The sequence below is a fragment of the Seriola dumerili genome, unplaced genomic scaffold, assembly GCF_002260705.1.
Source record: "Seriola dumerili isolate Sdu_G_001 unplaced genomic scaffold, Sdu_1.0 BDQW01000057.1, whole genome shotgun sequence".
NCBI lineage: Eukaryota > Metazoa > Chordata > Actinopteri > Carangiformes > Carangidae > Seriola > Seriola dumerili.
The window spans coordinates 367,237-386,361 of NW_019174312.1; the positions used below are offsets into that span (position 1 = coordinate 367,237).

The window sequence follows — 19,125 nt, forward strand, 5'->3', positions numbered from 1 at the left end:
ACAACTTTTATGTGAGACCTGCATTTACTGTTCACTCAGGTGCTAGTTTGTGAGGTAAGGCACACTACCTTGCAATAATAAATCCTAATGTTCATTTTTTCTTGAGACTGGGTTTTCATGAACATTTTGGAGGCTGTAGTGTGTGGTGCTGTTGAATTGTAATGTATTATACTAATAAATGGGCAGCTAAGTGTTGGATATGGATATGGTCAGGATGACTTTCTGGCCCTTTCATAATAAACATACATAAAACATATTTGTCTATAAAAAATTATATTCAGCAATTCAGCATTTACTTGAACACTATTAAGTCGAGTTTATGTAATAAATATTTTTCTCTTCCTGTCTATGAGGATTTTAAACATGTCCCAGACCCCAAAACAGCCCCAGGTTCAGTGTGTGTCAGCTGGGTTTTTCGAAAGTCTGATTTTTTCCCCTGGGTCAGGACAGCTGCTTCGATGGAAACAAAGAAGCTGATGAAGGCACAACATGAGTTCTCTAAACTTAACAATTTTAACTTAGTGACATTTTAGGATACATTTCTATCGCTGTAAGATTTCATCTGATGTTTGCAGGCTTGTGATACTGTGAGATGGATGGTGTGAAGGTTCATGACCAGCAGCCGGTTGATTAACCCACATGTCTGTGATACTGAATGAACTGACATCTATGCATATTTTGTATATTAGCTTTAAGTGTTTTCTCTAGTGGTCGTTTGTTGATTTGGGGGGGGGTAAATGCAGGGTAACTTTTGACATAATGTGTGTACTATCTCTTTAAGAGAGGTCACCTGGGAAGGGGACAGGTGTGAGTAGCTGTAACATCACTTTCAACCGGGACTTTGAACGGTTTTATCCCTTATGAAAACTTGACCGCGACCCCTCTATCCCCCCCCTGTTGTGTTGGGTCAAAGTCAGGACGGGATGTCTGATTCACTTCTGCTCTCTGCGCGGCGGAGCTCGAGCTCTCACGCCAACTCCACCGTCAGTGACGTCTGCGTCACGTGTCCGTCTCTTCCCTCGGTAGGTCCGTCGTATTTTCCTCCCCTCCACCGCCTGCTTTAACACTGAGAGCCACTCGAAATAAACAAGCGCAAAAACAGGGGGTCGTTGTAGGGACCGGTCTGGCTCCAGTGTCACGTTTATCACCAGCCGATGGACAGAGGGGGCTTACACCTATAAGTTGCCATCAGTGAAGCCCAAACCTCACGTCAGTTTCTGGCTCCACTGAGCCCATATCATTGTAAACTTTTTAAATCCTGCGCTGCATACACTGAGCTCCGACAAAAGGCGAGGTGAGTGTGGTTTTATGATACACATTAATACAAGTGTTTCGCCTTTCCCAAACTTGTGTGAGCTATTGTGAAGCCTTACCTTTGCGGGCTGCGCTTTGGCTCAGCAGTGCTGGCCAGCTGCACGTCGCCTGCTTAAAATGGCGACAGCCAACGGGGGGAGAGAGAGTAGTTTTTTTGGGCTGGGGGCTTGCCTTTTCCTCCGCTCTGAATTGGTTACTGTTTCTAACATATAATGTAGACAAGCCCATTAAGTTGGGACTCACTCCGCCTAACTTGAGCGGAAGATGAACACGCATCATTTTCGGAAATATTTGACGCCGCCGCGCTGAGGGACTGACGTTACAGTGCAACCACTTTGTGTCAGTGCTGTTTCACAAAATACCGCTATTTATTCACGTTTTTAGAAACACTGTTTTCATGGTAGTTGTAAATAGATATCGGTGTATTTGAAAGTCAGACCCGTACGATTTTCGCCTTAGCAACTGGCAGCATTCCCCATTTCTTCAATTTACGCTATGAATGAAGTTAGAAATCACTTTGACCCCATATCAGTTAAAACTAATATTGTTTTACATAGTTGCCCCATGAACATTGTAAAGTAATTTACTGTGGTTTACCCACAAGCGTGTGTTAATAGGGCTACATATATTTATAGCCTATATATATATTTTTTTTTTTTTAATTTTTGTCAGGATCTAATAAAATGTTACGTTTGTGTTACCAGACTTTGGTTTAAAATCAAGACTTCCACACTTTTCATAAACTATAATCAGATTTCATGCTTTATTCCTTGTTGCCTGTTTTCAAACTGTTGCCTTGGTTATTTATCATGTCAGTGTTGTCATGAGTGTGTGTGACTCCAGGGATTAGAGCAAAGCTTTCCCAGACAGCTAATTTGTGTTTGATGCCCACGTGAGTCCCAGGCATAGACATGTAGCTTAATCCAGCTATTTATTTATCATCCACAGTACCGCCTTTTACTCTCAGAAGAAAACAGTTTGCATAGTGTTGTTAATGATCACAAGTTTGGCTATATCAGACTTTTTCTTGGATACAAGAAATAGTCGATCTCAGCTGTTTGAAACAGCTGAACAAAAGTTTTGATATTATATGTATTATTATTATATTGTAATTATTATTATTTTGTTGTTGTGCCTCATCTTGCTGTATTTCCATTGTGTTCTGTGGTGATGGCTTGAAGCTCAATGCATGCACATCTCATTGAATAGTCTCACTCACCCACCCCCCACCCCCCTCCTCCATCACCACCTCCCACCCTCTCTTTCTCCTTCTCTCCCTCTCTCGTCTTCCCCTCACTTTCAGGTTTGCAGCTGATACAGGTTGAGCTGCTTTGTATGAAAGGATTCATCAGCACAGCACTTACTGAAATCGTATTTTGGCCTTGTACTTTTGTTCATTTCACATATTGAGAATCTTCTTTGCTTTGCTTTACTAGTTTTCTCATTAAGCATCACATGATTAGCAGATGTTGTAATGAAAGTGAGGGATCCTTTCTGTGCGTCAGTCCTTCTGTAATGACTTTTCATCAGTCAGTTTCGTCTCTTTTCTGTTGACCCGTGTAATGACGATTTACTTGCAGATCTCTACCAAGTATGACCACAAAAACAGAGTCGGCTGCTACTCAAGAGCCTTTTCACAGTCTTGGGGGAGAGCAGTGTGATCCTCTCACACGTCCAGAGCGAGTAGGTTTGGGTCGCCAGCAGCAGAAGCAGCAGTAGTAGCCTCTTGCTCTGCTTGGCTGGTTAACAGCTTGTGATGTCAGCCATTTTAGGTTGGACAGCACAGAGCATGGTGTTCCGCCATTTCTCTCTCCCTCCCCTCTCAGCAACCCAGTTTTAACGCGTGCACTGGCAGTGGCCACAGCAATGCAGCCGTTTGCATCCCACGCAGCCATCCACTCCCTGACCTGAGAGCAGCCCAGATGGGACTCAGGAGCAGATGGAATGACACTGTAGGAATGCTGTCTTAGAGGTTTTCTTAATGTTGCCAATGTTGTGTAAAGAATTAAAACGGGAATGGAGAGGAGTTCAGACTCAACAAAACATGTAAGCATTTAGAGTGGTGAGCCGTGGTTGTCAGCAGAGGTATGAGTGAATGAGTTGATTGACAGGAGGTGCTTGGCTGGAGCCATGTCTGTTTAAGGTGGGAGTAAATTAAGTAACTGGCACAGTGTTTGTGTTTTGGGTTAAAAGAAAACAAGGCAAAGAATTTGTGTACAGAGGACAAAAAAGCACAGAGTTTGTGTTTTTGAACTGACTCGTAGATGGCAAAGGGTTTGTCTCCTGGTGCAGACTTGATAATTATCTTGAATACACTGGGGGACAGAGGTGGTTCTTCAATTCTCTCTCTGAAAGAGATAGCATCTGCCAGGATTTCGGGCGTGTTTATGTATCCATGCCTGCGTTGCCTACAGTGAATACAAGAAGCCTGCATGCCTCAGGCCACTACAGGCCAAACACAAGAGCCACAGAGAGCAGTGGCCCAAGCAGATGTCTGGACAGGGGACTCGGGCACTGAGTTAACAGGAAGAGACGCCATCAGCTCTGACCAATAGTGTGCCTTGACGACGGTGACCGCACCTAGCTGGGAGACATCAACACCGCGTGAGGGAGGCACTGAAATAGGAGCAGGGCAGGGACTCTCCAAATACCACTCACAGGGGTGTATGGAACAAACAAGCTCCGCTAGAGCCAAGGACTGGATGGTATAAGAGTAGTGTGTGTGTGCATCTGAGTAACCATGTTTGTGCGTGTTTACCCACACGCATGTGCTTTAGAGAAATGAGCTGGTGAGAGAGGGAGAGAGAGAGAGAAAGAGGGTAGGAGGTGGTTGCCATGGGGACAGTAACACACCAGTGGCGCTGCCGACCTGTCTCCCTGGGCCAAACTTGCTTGGAGAGGGAGGAGAAGAAGGAACGGTGGGAGGGAGGGAGGGGAAGACAGAGGGTGAAGAGACTATTGGAAGAGGGAGGGGGAGTGAGGGTGAAGAGACAGGCGAAGAGGGAGGAAAAAAGACGAGAGCAGTAACAAGAAATGGAGCAAACAAGGAAAGGGCTGCCTATGTTGTACACCTACTCTATGTCCGAGTGAAGAGAACAGTTCGTACACAGATATCAGCATTACACCTGTATTCTTGGCTAGGTGATGAGATGAGAAGTTAAGTTGGCATGCAGCTACACTTTGTGACCAAGCGGTAGGATTTCTAGTGTGTGTGAGTGCTATAATTGGCCTGTACTCAGAGGATATAGCCCAGGCCTAGACAGGAGTCAGGCTAGGGGATGAAAGGAGGTCATGCTGTGCTGAGCCATTGACGAGGCATAGATAATATAGGTTATGAACCAGGAGGACAAAAACATTGTCTTTGTGTGTCACTGGGAGATATCTGATTCTCACAGACAGGAAAAATGGCAGCCTCACTACCTCAGTAAACAAGCCTTGCACACAGGCATGCAGGCAGCCACCCCCACACACACACACACACACACACACACACACACACACACACCACATACACACACACACCACATACACACAGAAACACAGAAACACAAGCACACATGCGCCCCCACCCACCCCCCCACCTCCCTTTTCTACACTCTGTATCTCACAGGAAACCCACACATGCAAATGCTGACACATATAACAGACACAAACCCATCATCACCACATGGTCAGTCAACGTATGTGCTACATTCAAATTAAAGTTACTGGCCAACGCACTCATACCAGTGAGTCAACAGAACTCATCTCAGCCTGGCATTGCTGAGACATGAGCTTGCCCATTTGGACTCACCAATAATAGCTCAGCTTGCATTGTGCATTGTTTCAGTCCTCACCTGTATGAGGCCTGTGGGTCTCTGCTGGTTACTCCCCTTGCTGAGGCTAAACTCTGCAACTGTGTTTCACACACAGTTGTGGTTTTGATTTCTCTCGTGCTATCAGGGTGTAAACTGCAAACTTTGTTGGTATTGTAGCACAGTGTATCAGTCTTAATGTCTGTTTGTCTGAATGAGGGGATTTTATACTTTGACACCTTATGTGTTTTTATTTTTGTTTTGTTTTTTTTAGTTTGAGTAATTATTTTGCATGAGGCACTAAAATGCATGTGCGTGCACATAGAGACACTGAAGCTGAACTCCAGGTTATGTCCACTGGCTGAAGAGCTCGGGTTGGAACATTCCAGGCTTTGCAGTACAGCGAGGAGGGAGGGAGGGAGGGAGAGGGAGAGAGGGAAGGAGTGTGTGATTGTAGTTTGGAGCAAGAAGGGGGCGTTGAGGAGCGGGGGTTGGCAGGGTGGGGTGGGACGGTGTTGGCTGGTTGGAGGGGGGTATCAGGGAAGAAAATTCCTCACTGAAACACCTCAGTGCTTCCTCCACGACAGTTAACACCCCTCCTTCACTCGCCTCCTCACCCCAAACCGGCTGCCCATCCCCCACCATCCTCTCCCGTTCGCTCTCCCTCTCCTCTCGCTTGCCCACCCACACCCAACAGAACCACGTGATGGATGGCTGAGACTGCCCACCCATAAGCCTTTGTGTTGGTCATGTGACCAGCCTGCCTTGGCAGAGCAGTGCCCCCTGATGCAGAACTGAATGGCAGGGGAGTAGGAGGGGTGCACAACAGCCCCAGCCAAGGGCAGTTACTCTCTCTGGGGGGTGCACGGGGGTACAAGGGGCATCACGTTCCCTCCACAGTAGCAAACTTCATTTTCCTGTTAACCCCTCGCACTCTGACCCAAAGAGAGGGATCTGTCAGTGATGAAAATCAGACAAAGATGCGCAGAATACGATTAGGTTTTCATCACAGGCTTAATAAAGAATTCCATTGTTTGATTATTTATGGTGTTGATGTGAAAAAAATCAACACTAAAAGTTAGTGAGATATGTAGACTGACGATGAACTGAAGATGAAGTTACTCTTCTTGACTCAAACTGGAACTGAGGTTGTATGCTTCTGAAAAGTGAACTCTGTATACCTTTGCTCGGTTAGTGTGTGAAAGGGCATCTGTCACACCCCAGTCCTGTGAGGGTTAACTGGGCTCTGAGCTAATGTACCATAACCTTTCTGTAGCAAAGCAAGGCTGTCTGTGTGTGCGCTTGTGGGCATAAGCGAGAGAAATAATTTGCTGTTGAACAATTGGAGAAGGCCAGATTTATTGTATGGTGACACTGACTTGAAGTATTCTGGTCACCCGAGAGAGATGGTGGTGGTGCTGCAGCAGCATATTGCACAAAGAGGTTGCACTGAATCTGAAACTAGTCTCAGGCACATTTATATTTGCATTGAACTGCTCCATTTGTGCATAGGAAAGGCAAGATTATTTTAGATTGGGGCGCTCTACTAGAAAAGCTGCGTTTGGTTTTGTCAATAAAATGTCTTTGCATAGGGAGGTGCTGGACGTTCAGAGGTTTGAAGGGTTTTCCTGTTGAACTTCTGCAAGCCTTTGAACTTTTTGTGAGCTTTTGCTGCTCTGTGCGTGAGGTGTCATGTCGGTGCAGAGTGATTGGGAGAGCAATTGCCCTAGAGCTGTCCTCCAATGCTGCATCACAACCTCTCTGTCAGAGAGAGGGAGCGAAGGAAGGAGGGAGGGGAAAACTCCTCCACAGGAAGCTTCGCCATTTTGTATGGAGACAGGGGATCAGAGGGTGAATTGAAAATTTCAAGATTCATATTCATGTGCAGATTTGTGTGTTTCTGTCTGTGCTGACTGTACCATTGTTGGGTGAGAACACCATCTTTCCAAGTAATATCTGTTGAACCACCCACTTGCACAATTGTCAAGTAGACCCTATCAAAAGAAACACATTTACAAGGGACTATTTCTGTGGCAATTTTTTATGAAGGTGTTCAGTGAAGCTACAGACACTGGATTAAAAAAAAAAATACAGAATGTGCTCTCTCTGTGGGGGTGTGTCTGAACGAGGGGAAGTGAGACAGAGTTGTGTGGGGGAGGGGAAAGAAGGGGGTAAGACAGGAGTTCTCCCAAAAAGCCTTTAGTGAAGAAGCAGACTGCGCTTGTTTGAATGCCCTCTCAAAAGGAGATAGCCATGAGAGTTGAGGAGAAGACTTGATTTTTTTTTTTTTTTTTTTTTTAATTAAAGATTTACAAGCAACTCTGGATTTTAAGGACTTCAGCTGAATCTTTTCACAAGGCCTTATTTTTACTTATGCTGTTGATATTTGACTTGAAAACATCCAGCCGTGCATGATTTTCATCCAGCTGAGAGGAAACCAGCTTGTACTGAAGAGTGTAAGATATCCCATCTTATTTCTTCTCCTCACAGTCTGTTCTCACTCTCCCATCTCTGCCCTCATTTGCACTTAAAATTAAACATTTCATGCAAATCTACTCAACAAATTACAGGTGTATCGTATTGTATGGTGATTGATGACTTGAACTAAAACATGTTCTCCTCTCTTTTCCAGGTCTTTTACCTCAAAATTGCAGTGAGAACTGCAAGTGGACCTATGGACAAGTACCACCGTCCTCCTTCCCCCACGCCTGGTCTATAGTCATCGAGAAACAACTTATATTCCCACTCACACCCCATTCACAGCCATTTGACCAACCCTCCCCACCTCGTGATCACACCATGGCCAGCAAGAGGAAGTCTACTACTCCTTGTATGATACCTAGCAAGATCATACGCCCGCCAGAGGAAATTGAACAGGACTCTCCTGTTCTTCTCCGTCAGTCCAGGATTTCTGGAGGGGGCAGACATAGCCCCTTAGATCCTGGAGAGTCTTCCAAACTAGAGGCAGGGGATGCTGTCAAAGACGGTGCTGGCACTTACACCTGTAAGCCTTGTAACTTTGAAACCCATGACCTTAACTTGTTCTTGGATCACGTGTACACCGGGCACCCAGACTTCCGTGCCGACCCCAGCTTCTTTTGTGTGTGCTGTGGGGTTTCAGCGCCCAAGTTTGAAGGGCTGGCCCTGCACAATGCCAGGGTTCACCCCAGCACTTTGAACACCACTTTACAGCTGAGGAGGAGGGACAGGAGGGTTGTGGTGGAGCAGAATCTTATAACTGGGACAGAGTCAGGGAAGGACAGTGAGATTTCCATCACCAAAACGCCAATTATGAGGATGCTGAAGGGCAAATCAGAGCCTAAACGGATAGTAGTGTCTCACCCAGTGTCTGATGAGTCTTCCTCAGACCCTCACTCCATCTCTTCCTCCAGAGAGGTCGAGAGAAAAGAGACTGCTGCAGTGACGGTCACCCATGTTCCCACAATAGTTCACAATGGAACCACCAAGGTCACGCTGCCCTCAGCAATCCAGATAGTCAATGGCTCTGGAGCATTACCGATGCTCAAGACCCCCATCACACAGGTAGATGGTATTTCTTTTGTTTTTTTTTAGTTTGACTGTTTTGGAAAGGTTTGTTTTGATTTTTAGATTATATTATTTAGATTGTTTTAAATCTGTTTTCTACAGGTGGTCTCAGTGGTTCAAAGCAGAGGCCTTCATCAATCTGCACCAATCACAGCCTCCTCAAATATTTCCTCCACTTCTTCGTCATCTTCCTCCAAAAACCTCCCCAAGGTAATTGTTTTTATTTGTATTTTGTGTACCACTGTTAACTTTATATTAAATAACATAATAATCTCCTGCTCTCGTTTTCATATTTTTCTCTACCAGGTGATGATTCCTTTGAGCAGCATCCCTACTTACAGTGCCTCCATGGACTCCTCTTCCTTCTTGAAGACCTCCTTCAGTAAGTTCCCATACCCCACAAAGGCTGAGCTCTGCTATCTGACTGTGGTCACAAAGTTCCCTGAAGAGCAGATTAAGATCTGGTTCACAGCCCAGAGACTTAAACAAGGCATCAGCTGGTCTCCTGAGGAGATCGAGGAGGCCAGGAGGAAGATGTTCAACACCATCATTCAGACAGCGCCCTCCAGCTCGCAGAGCCACACACAGAGTCACCACAGCCCAGCCCAGCACACAATCACAGTCCTGCCTGCGTCACTGGGAGCCACTGGGATTCCTCATATCCTGCAGGGATCTCTTGTCAGCCAAGGAGGGGTAATCGTCACACAGCCTGTAATGGCCAACGGTATCCAGGTTAGCAGTGCTCCTGTGGCCCTGGCTGTCACACCCAAGCCGCAGGCAGCAGCTCGCCCCATGATGCAGGCCCGACCTGCTGCAGCCCTGGTGGCAGACAAAGGCGTCAGCATGGTGGTGGGGACGGTGGGCAGCAGCAGCACTGGGAGCAACATCATTAGCAGCAGCAATAGTAGTAGGAGTGGGGGAGGGGGCACTAGCAGCATTATTAGTAGCAGTCAAGCTAGTGTCATCAACCTTAGTCTTGGAAGCAGTAATCATGGTAATGGTAGGGTGAGCACTGTCAATGGTAAACACAGAAGTGCTAATGCAGACTGCAATGACAAGACCAATAGTAATGTTACCAGCCATGTAAATGCTAAGAACACTGATATCAGCAAAGCCAGCAACACCAGCCTCGTGCAGAGTGACAACAAAGTAACCACAGAAAGCAAAAACACCATAGACAGCAAATCTGTTAACAGTAACAGCAAGGCAGGCAGTGAAGGACAGCGGAGCAAAGATACTAATGGTAGCAGCAACAAAAATAACAAAAATAACACAAATAACGCAAGCACAGACGATGTTGACCCCACCACCAGTGACTCTCCAACCATCAAAATGGAGGATGCGTCTTCCCCTGCATCCAAATCCTCCTCCCCCTCTCCTGCAGCGCCTTCAAGCAGCACACCCGGCTCCAGGACACCTGTTAACGCATTCCTCGACCCCAACTTTTACAAGGGCAAGAAGTCTCAAGAGCAGCTCAACGCTCTGAAGGACAGTTTTCAGGTAAGCCAGTTTCCCGACCAGGAGGAGGTGGACCGCCTCATTGCTCTTACCGGGCTCACAGTACGAGAAGTCCGCAAGTGGTTCAGTGACCGGCGGTACCACTTTCGCAACCTCAAAGGTTCACGCACCAGCACAGGTGCGCAGACTAAATCCAGCACTGCAGCTGGACCAGGGAGTGGTTCGAGTACACCAGGGAGTGGCACCGCTGGCAGTGTCAACCCTGTCGACCTCTCAGAAAACAGCAGCAACTCTGGTGCAAAAACACCCCAGCACAGCTCTGCACCTCTGAGTCCAACTGCAACACAGACTCCCACCTCACCCACCACACCTTCCCGCCGACTCCCCAGACCACCTTCTCCTGACTTCACAGCTATCCGCTACAAGGAGAGAGAACCCCACCAGGTGAGAATCTGCCCTTTGTGTGCAACAAGTCATGGGCATAAAATGTTGAACAGGTTGTTCAGGTTTGCACAAAGTCTGAATTCATCAGAAAAAAAAAAAAAAAAATCAGACAACTTCACACCAGTGTTATTTAGCTGAAGACAAGTTTGAAAATGAAAAACATCTGGGGGGTTTGAAGTTGGAAAGAAGTGAGATAGCAGTTTGAAGCTACATTAGCCGCTAAGTACAACACAGCTGAATACTGACCAAACTGTTTGCAGTTGAGTGTAGTGTAAAAAAAGATGGTATCTCTGGTTTTGCTGAATTGTCAGTCCATTGTGAGCTTGACTGAGTTATAGGAGAGCAATGCTAAATCAGTGGCTATTAACCAGTACATCATGTAATTTATATGAGGCCTGAAAATAGTGAAAAATGCCCATCAGAAATGTATTGATGCCAAGGTAACATCTTAACATTTTGTGTTTTGTCCGACCAAAAGTCCGAAACCCAAAATAATTTAGTTTACAGTGAGATATAACAGAGAAAAGCAACAAATCCTCACAGTGGAGATGCTGGAACCAGAAAATGTTTTGGTCTTTTTGTTTGACAAGTGTTGCAAATTAATTTTCTATTTGATCAGCTAATCCCTCTGTTTAGTTCTACTCAGTTCCTCCAAGCCACTGACCTTGTCAATACCTGTGTCATGTTTAGGTAAAGGCATTAGAGGCCAGTTTTGCCCAGGACACTGACCCAACGGGTGAAGAAGTTGACAGACTGCGATCTGAGACCAAGATGACCAGGAGGGAGATCCATGGCTGGTTTGCTGAGAGGAGGAAGAGATTGGCAGCTGAGAAGAAGAAAGAGGAGGCAGAGCGCGCAGTCAGAGAAGAGGAGGGGGAGATGGAGGTAGAAGGGGAGGAACGACAAAGAGAGGACGCTTCAGGAGAACTGAAAGTCAACCCTATTAAAATTAATCTGAAGATGCTGAAGGTGACGGAGGCCAATGGCAAAGCGGAGGGGGAAGGGTTGGATAGCCCTGCTCTACCACTTCAAACCAGCGGCACACCTGCGTCCTCCCCAGGCCCCGCCCCATCTTCCACCCCCAAACCACCCCAATCCTCCACCCCGACACACAAACCATCCCACTCTCCCAAACCCACAGCCATCCGAGGTAAGAAGACAGCAGATCAGCTTCACCTGCTCAAACAAGTCTACGCCCGAACCCAGTGGCCCAGCGCTACTCAGTATGATGAACTCATCTCAGGTACTGGACTGCCCAGACCTGAAGTAGTGCGCTGGTTTGGGGACTGCCGCTATGTGCAGAAGAACGGCCAACTGAAGTGGCTGGAGTCATATCAGACCACGGCTCTGGAGGAGGATCTCCAGAAAGGGAACGCAGAGATTCTCCAGGCCCACCTCGACGTCCACGGCAGCCTCGAGGAGTCACAGGTATTGACGACAACAAGTAGTTTACTTGTTTTCTTAGAGAAGTTCAGTGGCTCTGAACAACTGAAGCCTGAGAGGCAGATGAATAATCTGTGCTGCTATAATAAAAGACCAGGATGGATTTTAGTCTTAATACTCTGTTTTATGTTATGCTTTTACTCTAGGTAACAAGTTGCTCCATAAAGTTTCTTGTTATTACTTTTTTTACTCCTTGGAACATTCATGCACTTTTCTTAAAGCCACAGTTGTTTTCCTGTGTTAAGCAGAAGTTATTTTGAGGGTTTACATGCAAATGACTTTGTGGCCACACAAGTGATAACATACACCCCCCCCCCCCCGAATTTCACTTCCTAGATGCATGTGTGTATCATTATCATTTATTAATATGATTGATTTATTTATTTATTTATTTATTTTTTTTAATCAGTTTGAAACAAATTCACCAATTTTTTTCGCTGTGTTTCACTGATTTCTGACTTTAACTTCTATCAATTATTTCAATGTGACCGGCTCTTTGACTGCGTAGAGAAAAGTCACCTGAGTATCACATGAAAATGTATCTTTAAACTGCATCATTTTCGAAAGACACAGTTTAACATACATATTCCACTTTGTGCTAGACTTCAGCGCCGTACGCCATTCATACATTGAGGAGGGCGTGCCGGTTCAGAAATGTCAGAGACATCTGCAAGCTACTTGGTTGTGTCAGAATTTTAGTCAAAATGCACAACTGTCAGCTATACAATACTGAAGTTTTTTTTTTTTTATACTCAGGACTCAGTGCATGGGATTTCCCTGCAATTTGCAGATGTCAAAACAGCTTGTTTATGAAGCAGTTTGTTCTTTTGAGTGAAAATATCAATGTGCTGTTGGAGGCGTAGCACTCAGAGCATGCGTGTTTTATTAAGCTATGTTCATTTTATGCTGTGTGGCACTTCGGTTGATTTGTGTGCATCAGAAGCATACACGTTTTTAGTTATTTAATTATTTATTCATTTTGGCATAGCCACTGTATGTCAGATAACAACTTATTTGATCCCACGCTGTGAAATTCTAAAGTGTCATAACAGCGAAGAAGTGTAAAACAGACGTGTGGTACAGACAAGTAAAACAACACTAGAATTCAAACATAGGAGTTTGAGCAACTACAATACGAAGTATGAAGTTAGAAAGAAGTTGATAGATTTTCTCTGATTATTCTGCGCTGGTAAATTTTTTGTTTGTGTGATTAGGGGTTTTCTCTGAGAAAACTGTTTTAATTTATATTTTAGAGCCAGGTGATAATAGAGAAACAGATGATAGTCTAGGACACAGCGATATAATATTGTGATCGACATTGTTTATCTTCTTAGTATTAACATATTAACATCCGTTATTGATTTTGTCTAATGCATCCAAGTGTCTCTCTGACTACATTCAGGTTTTGATGATTAGAGCACATGTACATTGTGTTTTTTTTTTAGTGCTGAGTAAATTTGCACATACATAAAGTTCATAGCTCATATTAAATAGAAACAAACCTAAAAATTAGGTAAAATGAAAGAGAAAGGCGTGTCTTGATCATGGTAGGATAAACAAGATCAAGGAGGATGGAATGTAAAATATTTTTCCAGTATTTACATTATATTTTCTGTGCATCAGTGGTACAACATTAATATATTGGTCTGGAGATAAATTGCTCTGGAAAATACACTCAGCGACCGCTTCGTTAGGTAACATCTAATGCCAGCCAATACAACAGCTGGGTCATAAATCCTACCTTCACAAGGATGATAACATTCAGAGAGGTCACCACTTGGAAACACATGGCAGGAAGAATATTCAGTGTAATGCAGTCCTGCACCACCATTGATTACCACCTCAGTAATAAACATTAATAAATATATGGCTGAATTAATACCTTGGAAGAATAACTGGCCATTATAAGTTTTGTAAAGGAAGAATATGTGGCGGAGATCTTGTGCTGGATTGCATTACATTGTATAGAATTAATAATAAATAATAAGATGGCTAATTAACTTTAGATAGATACTGCTGTGTAGCTGACATCATGAGGCAGTATGCTAATTTTATTACTCTTCGCTTATAAATTACACTATGTTTTCACCATTTACCCATATCCTGTGATTTAATGAGGTCTTTTAAAATTTGTGATCAAAATGGAACGGGCCAAACCTCGTCATTGCCCGTCCGTTTGATGTGGAGCTTTGAACTAACATGGACGATTCTTTCCACACAGCTGCAGGAACTGGCTCAGGCTAGTGGTTTAACAACGGACTTGGTTCGACACTGGTTCTCTACCAAGGCAGCTTCGCCCCACATGGAACAAACTGCTGATTCTGATGCGACAGAACCAAAACCAGTAGCACCAGGTGTGGCAGCCGAGCCACAAACAACAGGATCCTCCCCTCTGGAGTCACAGCCAGGAGGAGGAACGGAGGAGAAAATGGAGCAGTCGGTGTGTGGCGTCGCAACAGAAGCAGAGGAGGCCAAAACTGAAGAGACTGTGAATCCTACTAAAGGTAGTCTTCACGAGTTTTAGTCTTTAGTGTGATACATACAGTAGTACAGTAGTAAAATCCCATAAGATTGACTCGGTAGAGTAAAACACACTGCAACCATACTAGGGCTGTTATTTTAATCATTGATTATTTTCTTGATTAATGTATTAAATATAAAAAGAACAAATGGCATTCACAATTTCTCAGAGCCCAAGGTGATGTCTTCAGTATGCTCCTTTTGTCCGACAGAGTTCAAAACCTCAAGATATTCATTCATCAAATCTAATCAGTTACCCGTTACTCATTGACAAAGTAATCACATCACTTTACTAATTACTCAGCAGCAAAAGTCATATGTTCCATTTCTTGTTACTTTACTGTCGTTAACTCCTTTTGAAAGTACTTCACTTCCTTTACACCCACGTCGCATATTTTGTATTTAACACATGCAACAGAAGATGAGAAAGTTTAACGAGCAGGCAGCTCCTCAGTTTGAAGGTTTTTACTGACCATCCAGCAGCTCACTTTGCCTTAGTGACTGCACATAGCTCGCAATTATACACCCTCCAACCTGTGGTTAATATTTTCCACATCAGACAGGCAGGAACACACAAAATTTAAAGATGACAACTTTGAGACTACCTGGAGACACATGTCCTCCTTTTGTAGAAGCTACTGCCCTCCCCTCACAACAAACATGTCATGGACCAGTATCCCGACAGACCGCACACAAACCACATTCATATCAGCCCTCAGTTAAACTCGGTAACAAACAAGTCAACCCCCAAATTATGGGATTACCAACTGTTCTGCATCTACTGAATTTCAAATAGTAATCACTTAGACTACTTATGACTTTAAAGTAATCACGTTACTGTAACATGTCACTTAGTAATGTGTTACTGCCCAAGATTACACATATGACAAAGAAAAGCAGCAAATTGTCACATTTCAGAAGCTGGAACTGGATCATTTTTGGCATTTTTTAAATGTATCTATTAATTTGGACAATCACATTCAACTAATCAATTAAGTGACAGTTGTTGCAGCCCTAAATCAGACCCGTTATAAAATAAAGTAAGGAAGTATTTAGGCTTAAAAAGGAAATGCTTAGTTTTTATCTTGTATCTATCTTTTTTTTTGGCTGGTGCTGGTTGTTAAATGGTGTTAAATAGGGATGAGTCACCACAGTAATGTGTGTAATTGTCTCTCGGGTGACACAGAAGTGTAAAGTGGAACATACAAAAACAAAATGATCATAATTATGAGTAATGAGGCGCGCTGTGACAGGTATTTATTTCAAACAAATACATGTCCGACACCAGCGCACTGTATAATCTTGAAGAAAATTTATACATGTTTTCTGGAGTGTGTTGTCTGGCTAATGGATTTTAAATTTTTTTTTTGTTTAATTGCTACAGGAACAGACTGAAGAGGGCTTTTGTTTGAGGATGGAGTTCACGACGCAGGTGGTCTTTGTGTCGGGAGTCTGAGTAAAAGATGGCAGATGCGGTTGTAACAGGATCACTGGATGGAATTGGACCTTGAAACCATCCCCACCCATCCCTCTTTCCTTCTCGCTCACACCCCTAGAGGTTGACATGACCTCCCCCGCTACGTGAGATGGACGCTAAAGCCACTAACACCCACCTCCCTCCCCCCCATCCATCCATCTATCCACCCACCCACTCTCCCTGCCCTCCCCCTGTTTTGTCTACCCCCCTGCTACACACACCCTCTCCAATATCCTCCTGTCCGCCATTTTCCCTTCAGAAGGAAGTTCCAGTAGAAACTGAAGTGCAGGAGTGGAGGTGGTGGAGGGAGGGGCGAGGTGTTTTTCTGCCGTGTTTGTTCTGCCTGCCTGCTGGAATGGGAGAAAGGAAGAAAGAAAAAAAAAAAAAAAAGGCGAGGGGGGATGTGGAGGAAGAACATGAAGAGGGAAAAAAAAAAAGGGAGAAGTGTGGTTGAGATTGAGACCTCAGCAGATGTTGATCAGGGGTGGGGGTTGGGTTTGGACAGTTATCGACCAAGTCAACCCTCAGACGAGGATCGGCAGTGGGATACTGTTCATCGTTTGTTTTGGGGTACGAGAAACTGCACAGCTCTACAGGGTGCTTGCCTAGGCCTTAAACTAAATCAAATGAACCTTCTTTTTTCCATTGTGTCATTTTCATACTGCTTTGACCTTCACCATGCACTCTCACACTTTGACTTTGTGCTTGCAGCTTACTCTGAACATGCTAGCGACGCTGTTCATAGCATCTTATGTGAAACTCTGCACTGATGTTAATTTGATCATGTCTTGAAGTTATTTTTGGACATCTCTTTGTACTCTCTTTTCATTTCTTATTTGTACATACTCTTTGGTTAAATAGAACATAAAATTGTTCAGTATGGGAAAACGTCTGGAATTGTTTCATCCAAAGAGGGCAAGCACCCTGTTGTGTCTCAAACAAAAAAGGCGACACAATATATTAGAATATGGAATCTGGTTTGTGTTGTAGCATCAAGTGCTTCTTCTTAACGTCACTGACGTATACGTACATTTGTTTTTATGGAACTTTCTTATAAAATAAATTTGACTGTAAAAGAACTGTGAACTTTTACCAGAGTTCCATACTTAGGCTTGATGTATAATTTTTACAGATGGTATTTGCAGAATAAACAGAATGTAATAAACCTGTGGCTCTGGGTGTTATTGGCTTCCAAGTCCTCCACATAGTGTTTAAAGGATAACACTGGTTGTAATCTATATTTTACTTGTCAACAAATCCCATAAAAACACCACAACCAACAATAAATTGATCCCACTAACAAGTATCGCCAGTGTAGCCAAGTCACATTGTGGGAGATGTTCCTTTATTACAATAAACTTACACACTGTAGTTTATTTTGACTCAATCCCAAATACACTGTCCTGTTGCTCTAAATACAGGCTTGTCAAATGTGTATTTATCCACAGCTTACTCCTGTTTGATTAACTACTGAAAAACTACAGTGCCCAGCTGTTATATATATTTATTATAACTATAAACTATAAATTTGTGACCCATTTTTGAAGGTTCACGTCCTCAATAGGAGCCAATAGGCCAGGAACTGAGGACAGAGGGTGCCCTATTCTGAACAGATTGGAAAACCCCTTGTGACAAATGTGTGCTATGGGGCTGTATGAATAAAATTAGACAGTAGGGAGATTTGCGAGACGGTACCAACAAAGTTGGTCTTTTCAGGGGATTTGTTGACAAGCAGAAAAATATGGAAAGATTCAAGCCTTATCTTTGAATAGTAATGAAAACTCCTACATAATTTTTCATAAATCTACAGTTGATGTCAGCATAAGGTTCAGGTGATTCCCAATGACCACAACCCTGTTACCTACCGTTAACAGATAAACTATCAGTTACATATTTTGTGTTGTTTTGCAACACTTACCGAGCACTTCATTCAAAACCACCAGTGCTGGATGGTTCCTCCCTTTGCTCTTCAGGCAGCCTCAGTTCTTCGTGGCTTGGACTCCACAAGATGTTGGAAACATTTCTTTGAGATTCTGCTCCATGGTGACACGACTGCATCACATCATTTCTGCAGATTTGTCAGCTGCACAGTCATGCTGCCAATCTTGTCATTGCACATGGTCAGTAACAAAACCCAGATAGGCTGTTGCATTCAGACAATGATTGATTGGTGCCTCAGTAGAAATCCAGAGAAGTCTTCAAATGTCCAGTTTTTGTGAGCCTGTGTCCCACTGCAGACACAGATTCCTGTTCTCATCCAACAGGAGCAGAACTTGACGTGGTCTTCTGCTGTTGTAGCTCATCCACCTCACGGTTAAACACGTTGTTCATTCTGAGATGCTTTTCTGCTCACCACAGTTGTAAAGGTTATCCGAGTTATTGCAGTCTTTCTCTCAGCTCCAACCAGTCTGGTCAGTCTCACACCAGCAATCATTTATTCTCCATTCTGATGCTTGATGTGAACATGAACTGAAGCTCCCTAGCTGTATCTGCACTGCACTGCACTGCTGCCACATGATTGACTGATTGGATAATTGCCTGAATAAGCAGGTGTACAGGTGTTCCTAATCAATTGCTACTTGGTGAGTGTATATTCACATCTGAGTCTCACTAATAGGAAAACTTATATCTGTCCTTAGGTACAATCTTAAAAAACATTTTACAAATCAATTAAATCCATTATAGAAATAAACAAAATCAATGTTTTTCCACTACCTTGACCCCAAAATGAAGTGCTGAAAAAAACTGACAACTGGTTGAACCTAACTGCTGACCCCTGGTGTATGGTGTAGGATATTATCATGTCTGCCCGATGTTGACTATAATCTAAAATAATCTTAACATTTTAATATGTTTATTGTTTATTTATATGCTTTATATTTTCTTGATTTATCCTTAAGTCTGGGTGTTAGAGGCCTGCATTTGTTGTTGCAAGTTACTGTGCATTTGTCATGATCTCTCTCTCTCTCTCTCTCACTTACAGCCAAAAATAGCCATCACACGTTCTTAAATCCTTAAGTGACGTTTTAAAATTTCTTGTTCTGTCCAACCAACAGCCCCAAAGATATTCAGGTTATTATCACATAAGACAGATTAACTCCACAAACCCTCAAAAAACCCTTTCAGCTA

The 19,125-nt window shown here is 43.8% G+C and overlaps 1 protein-coding gene across 1 annotated transcript; it reads left to right on the plus strand.

The window, feature by feature from the left end:
- Positions 1-1,065: 1,065 nt before the first annotated feature.
- On the plus strand, positions 1,066-16,391 carry LOC111219329 (zinc fingers and homeoboxes protein 3-like). Its single transcript, XM_022741964.1, has 7 exons — positions 1,066-1,294; positions 7,741-8,651; positions 8,757-8,864; positions 8,961-10,556; positions 11,247-11,984; positions 14,221-14,503; positions 15,904-16,391. Exons 2-7 carry the CDS (start codon positions 7,908-7,910, stop codon positions 15,912-15,914), a joined length of 3,480 nt encoding a protein of 1,159 aa, XP_022597685.1. The 5' UTR covers positions 1,066-1,294; positions 7,741-7,907; the 3' UTR covers positions 15,915-16,391.
- Positions 16,392-19,125: the final 2,734 nt, after the last annotated feature.

What these genes read in the sequence shown, in the direction of transcription:
- LOC111219329 (XM_022741964.1), top strand. Translation starts at nt 7,908, where the DNA reads ATGGCCAGCAAGAGGAAGTCTACTACTCCTTGTATGATACCTAGCAAG. An exon ending in TCAAGACCCCCATCACACAG is followed by an intron (nt 8,652 to 8,756) that starts GTAGATGGTATT and finishes TGTTTTCTACAG; the next exon opens with GTGGTCTCAGTGGTTCAAAG. An exon ending in GCAGCCTCGAGGAGTCACAG is followed by an intron (nt 11,985 to 14,220) that starts GTATTGACGACA and finishes CTTTCCACACAG; the next exon opens with CTGCAGGAACTGGCTCAGGC.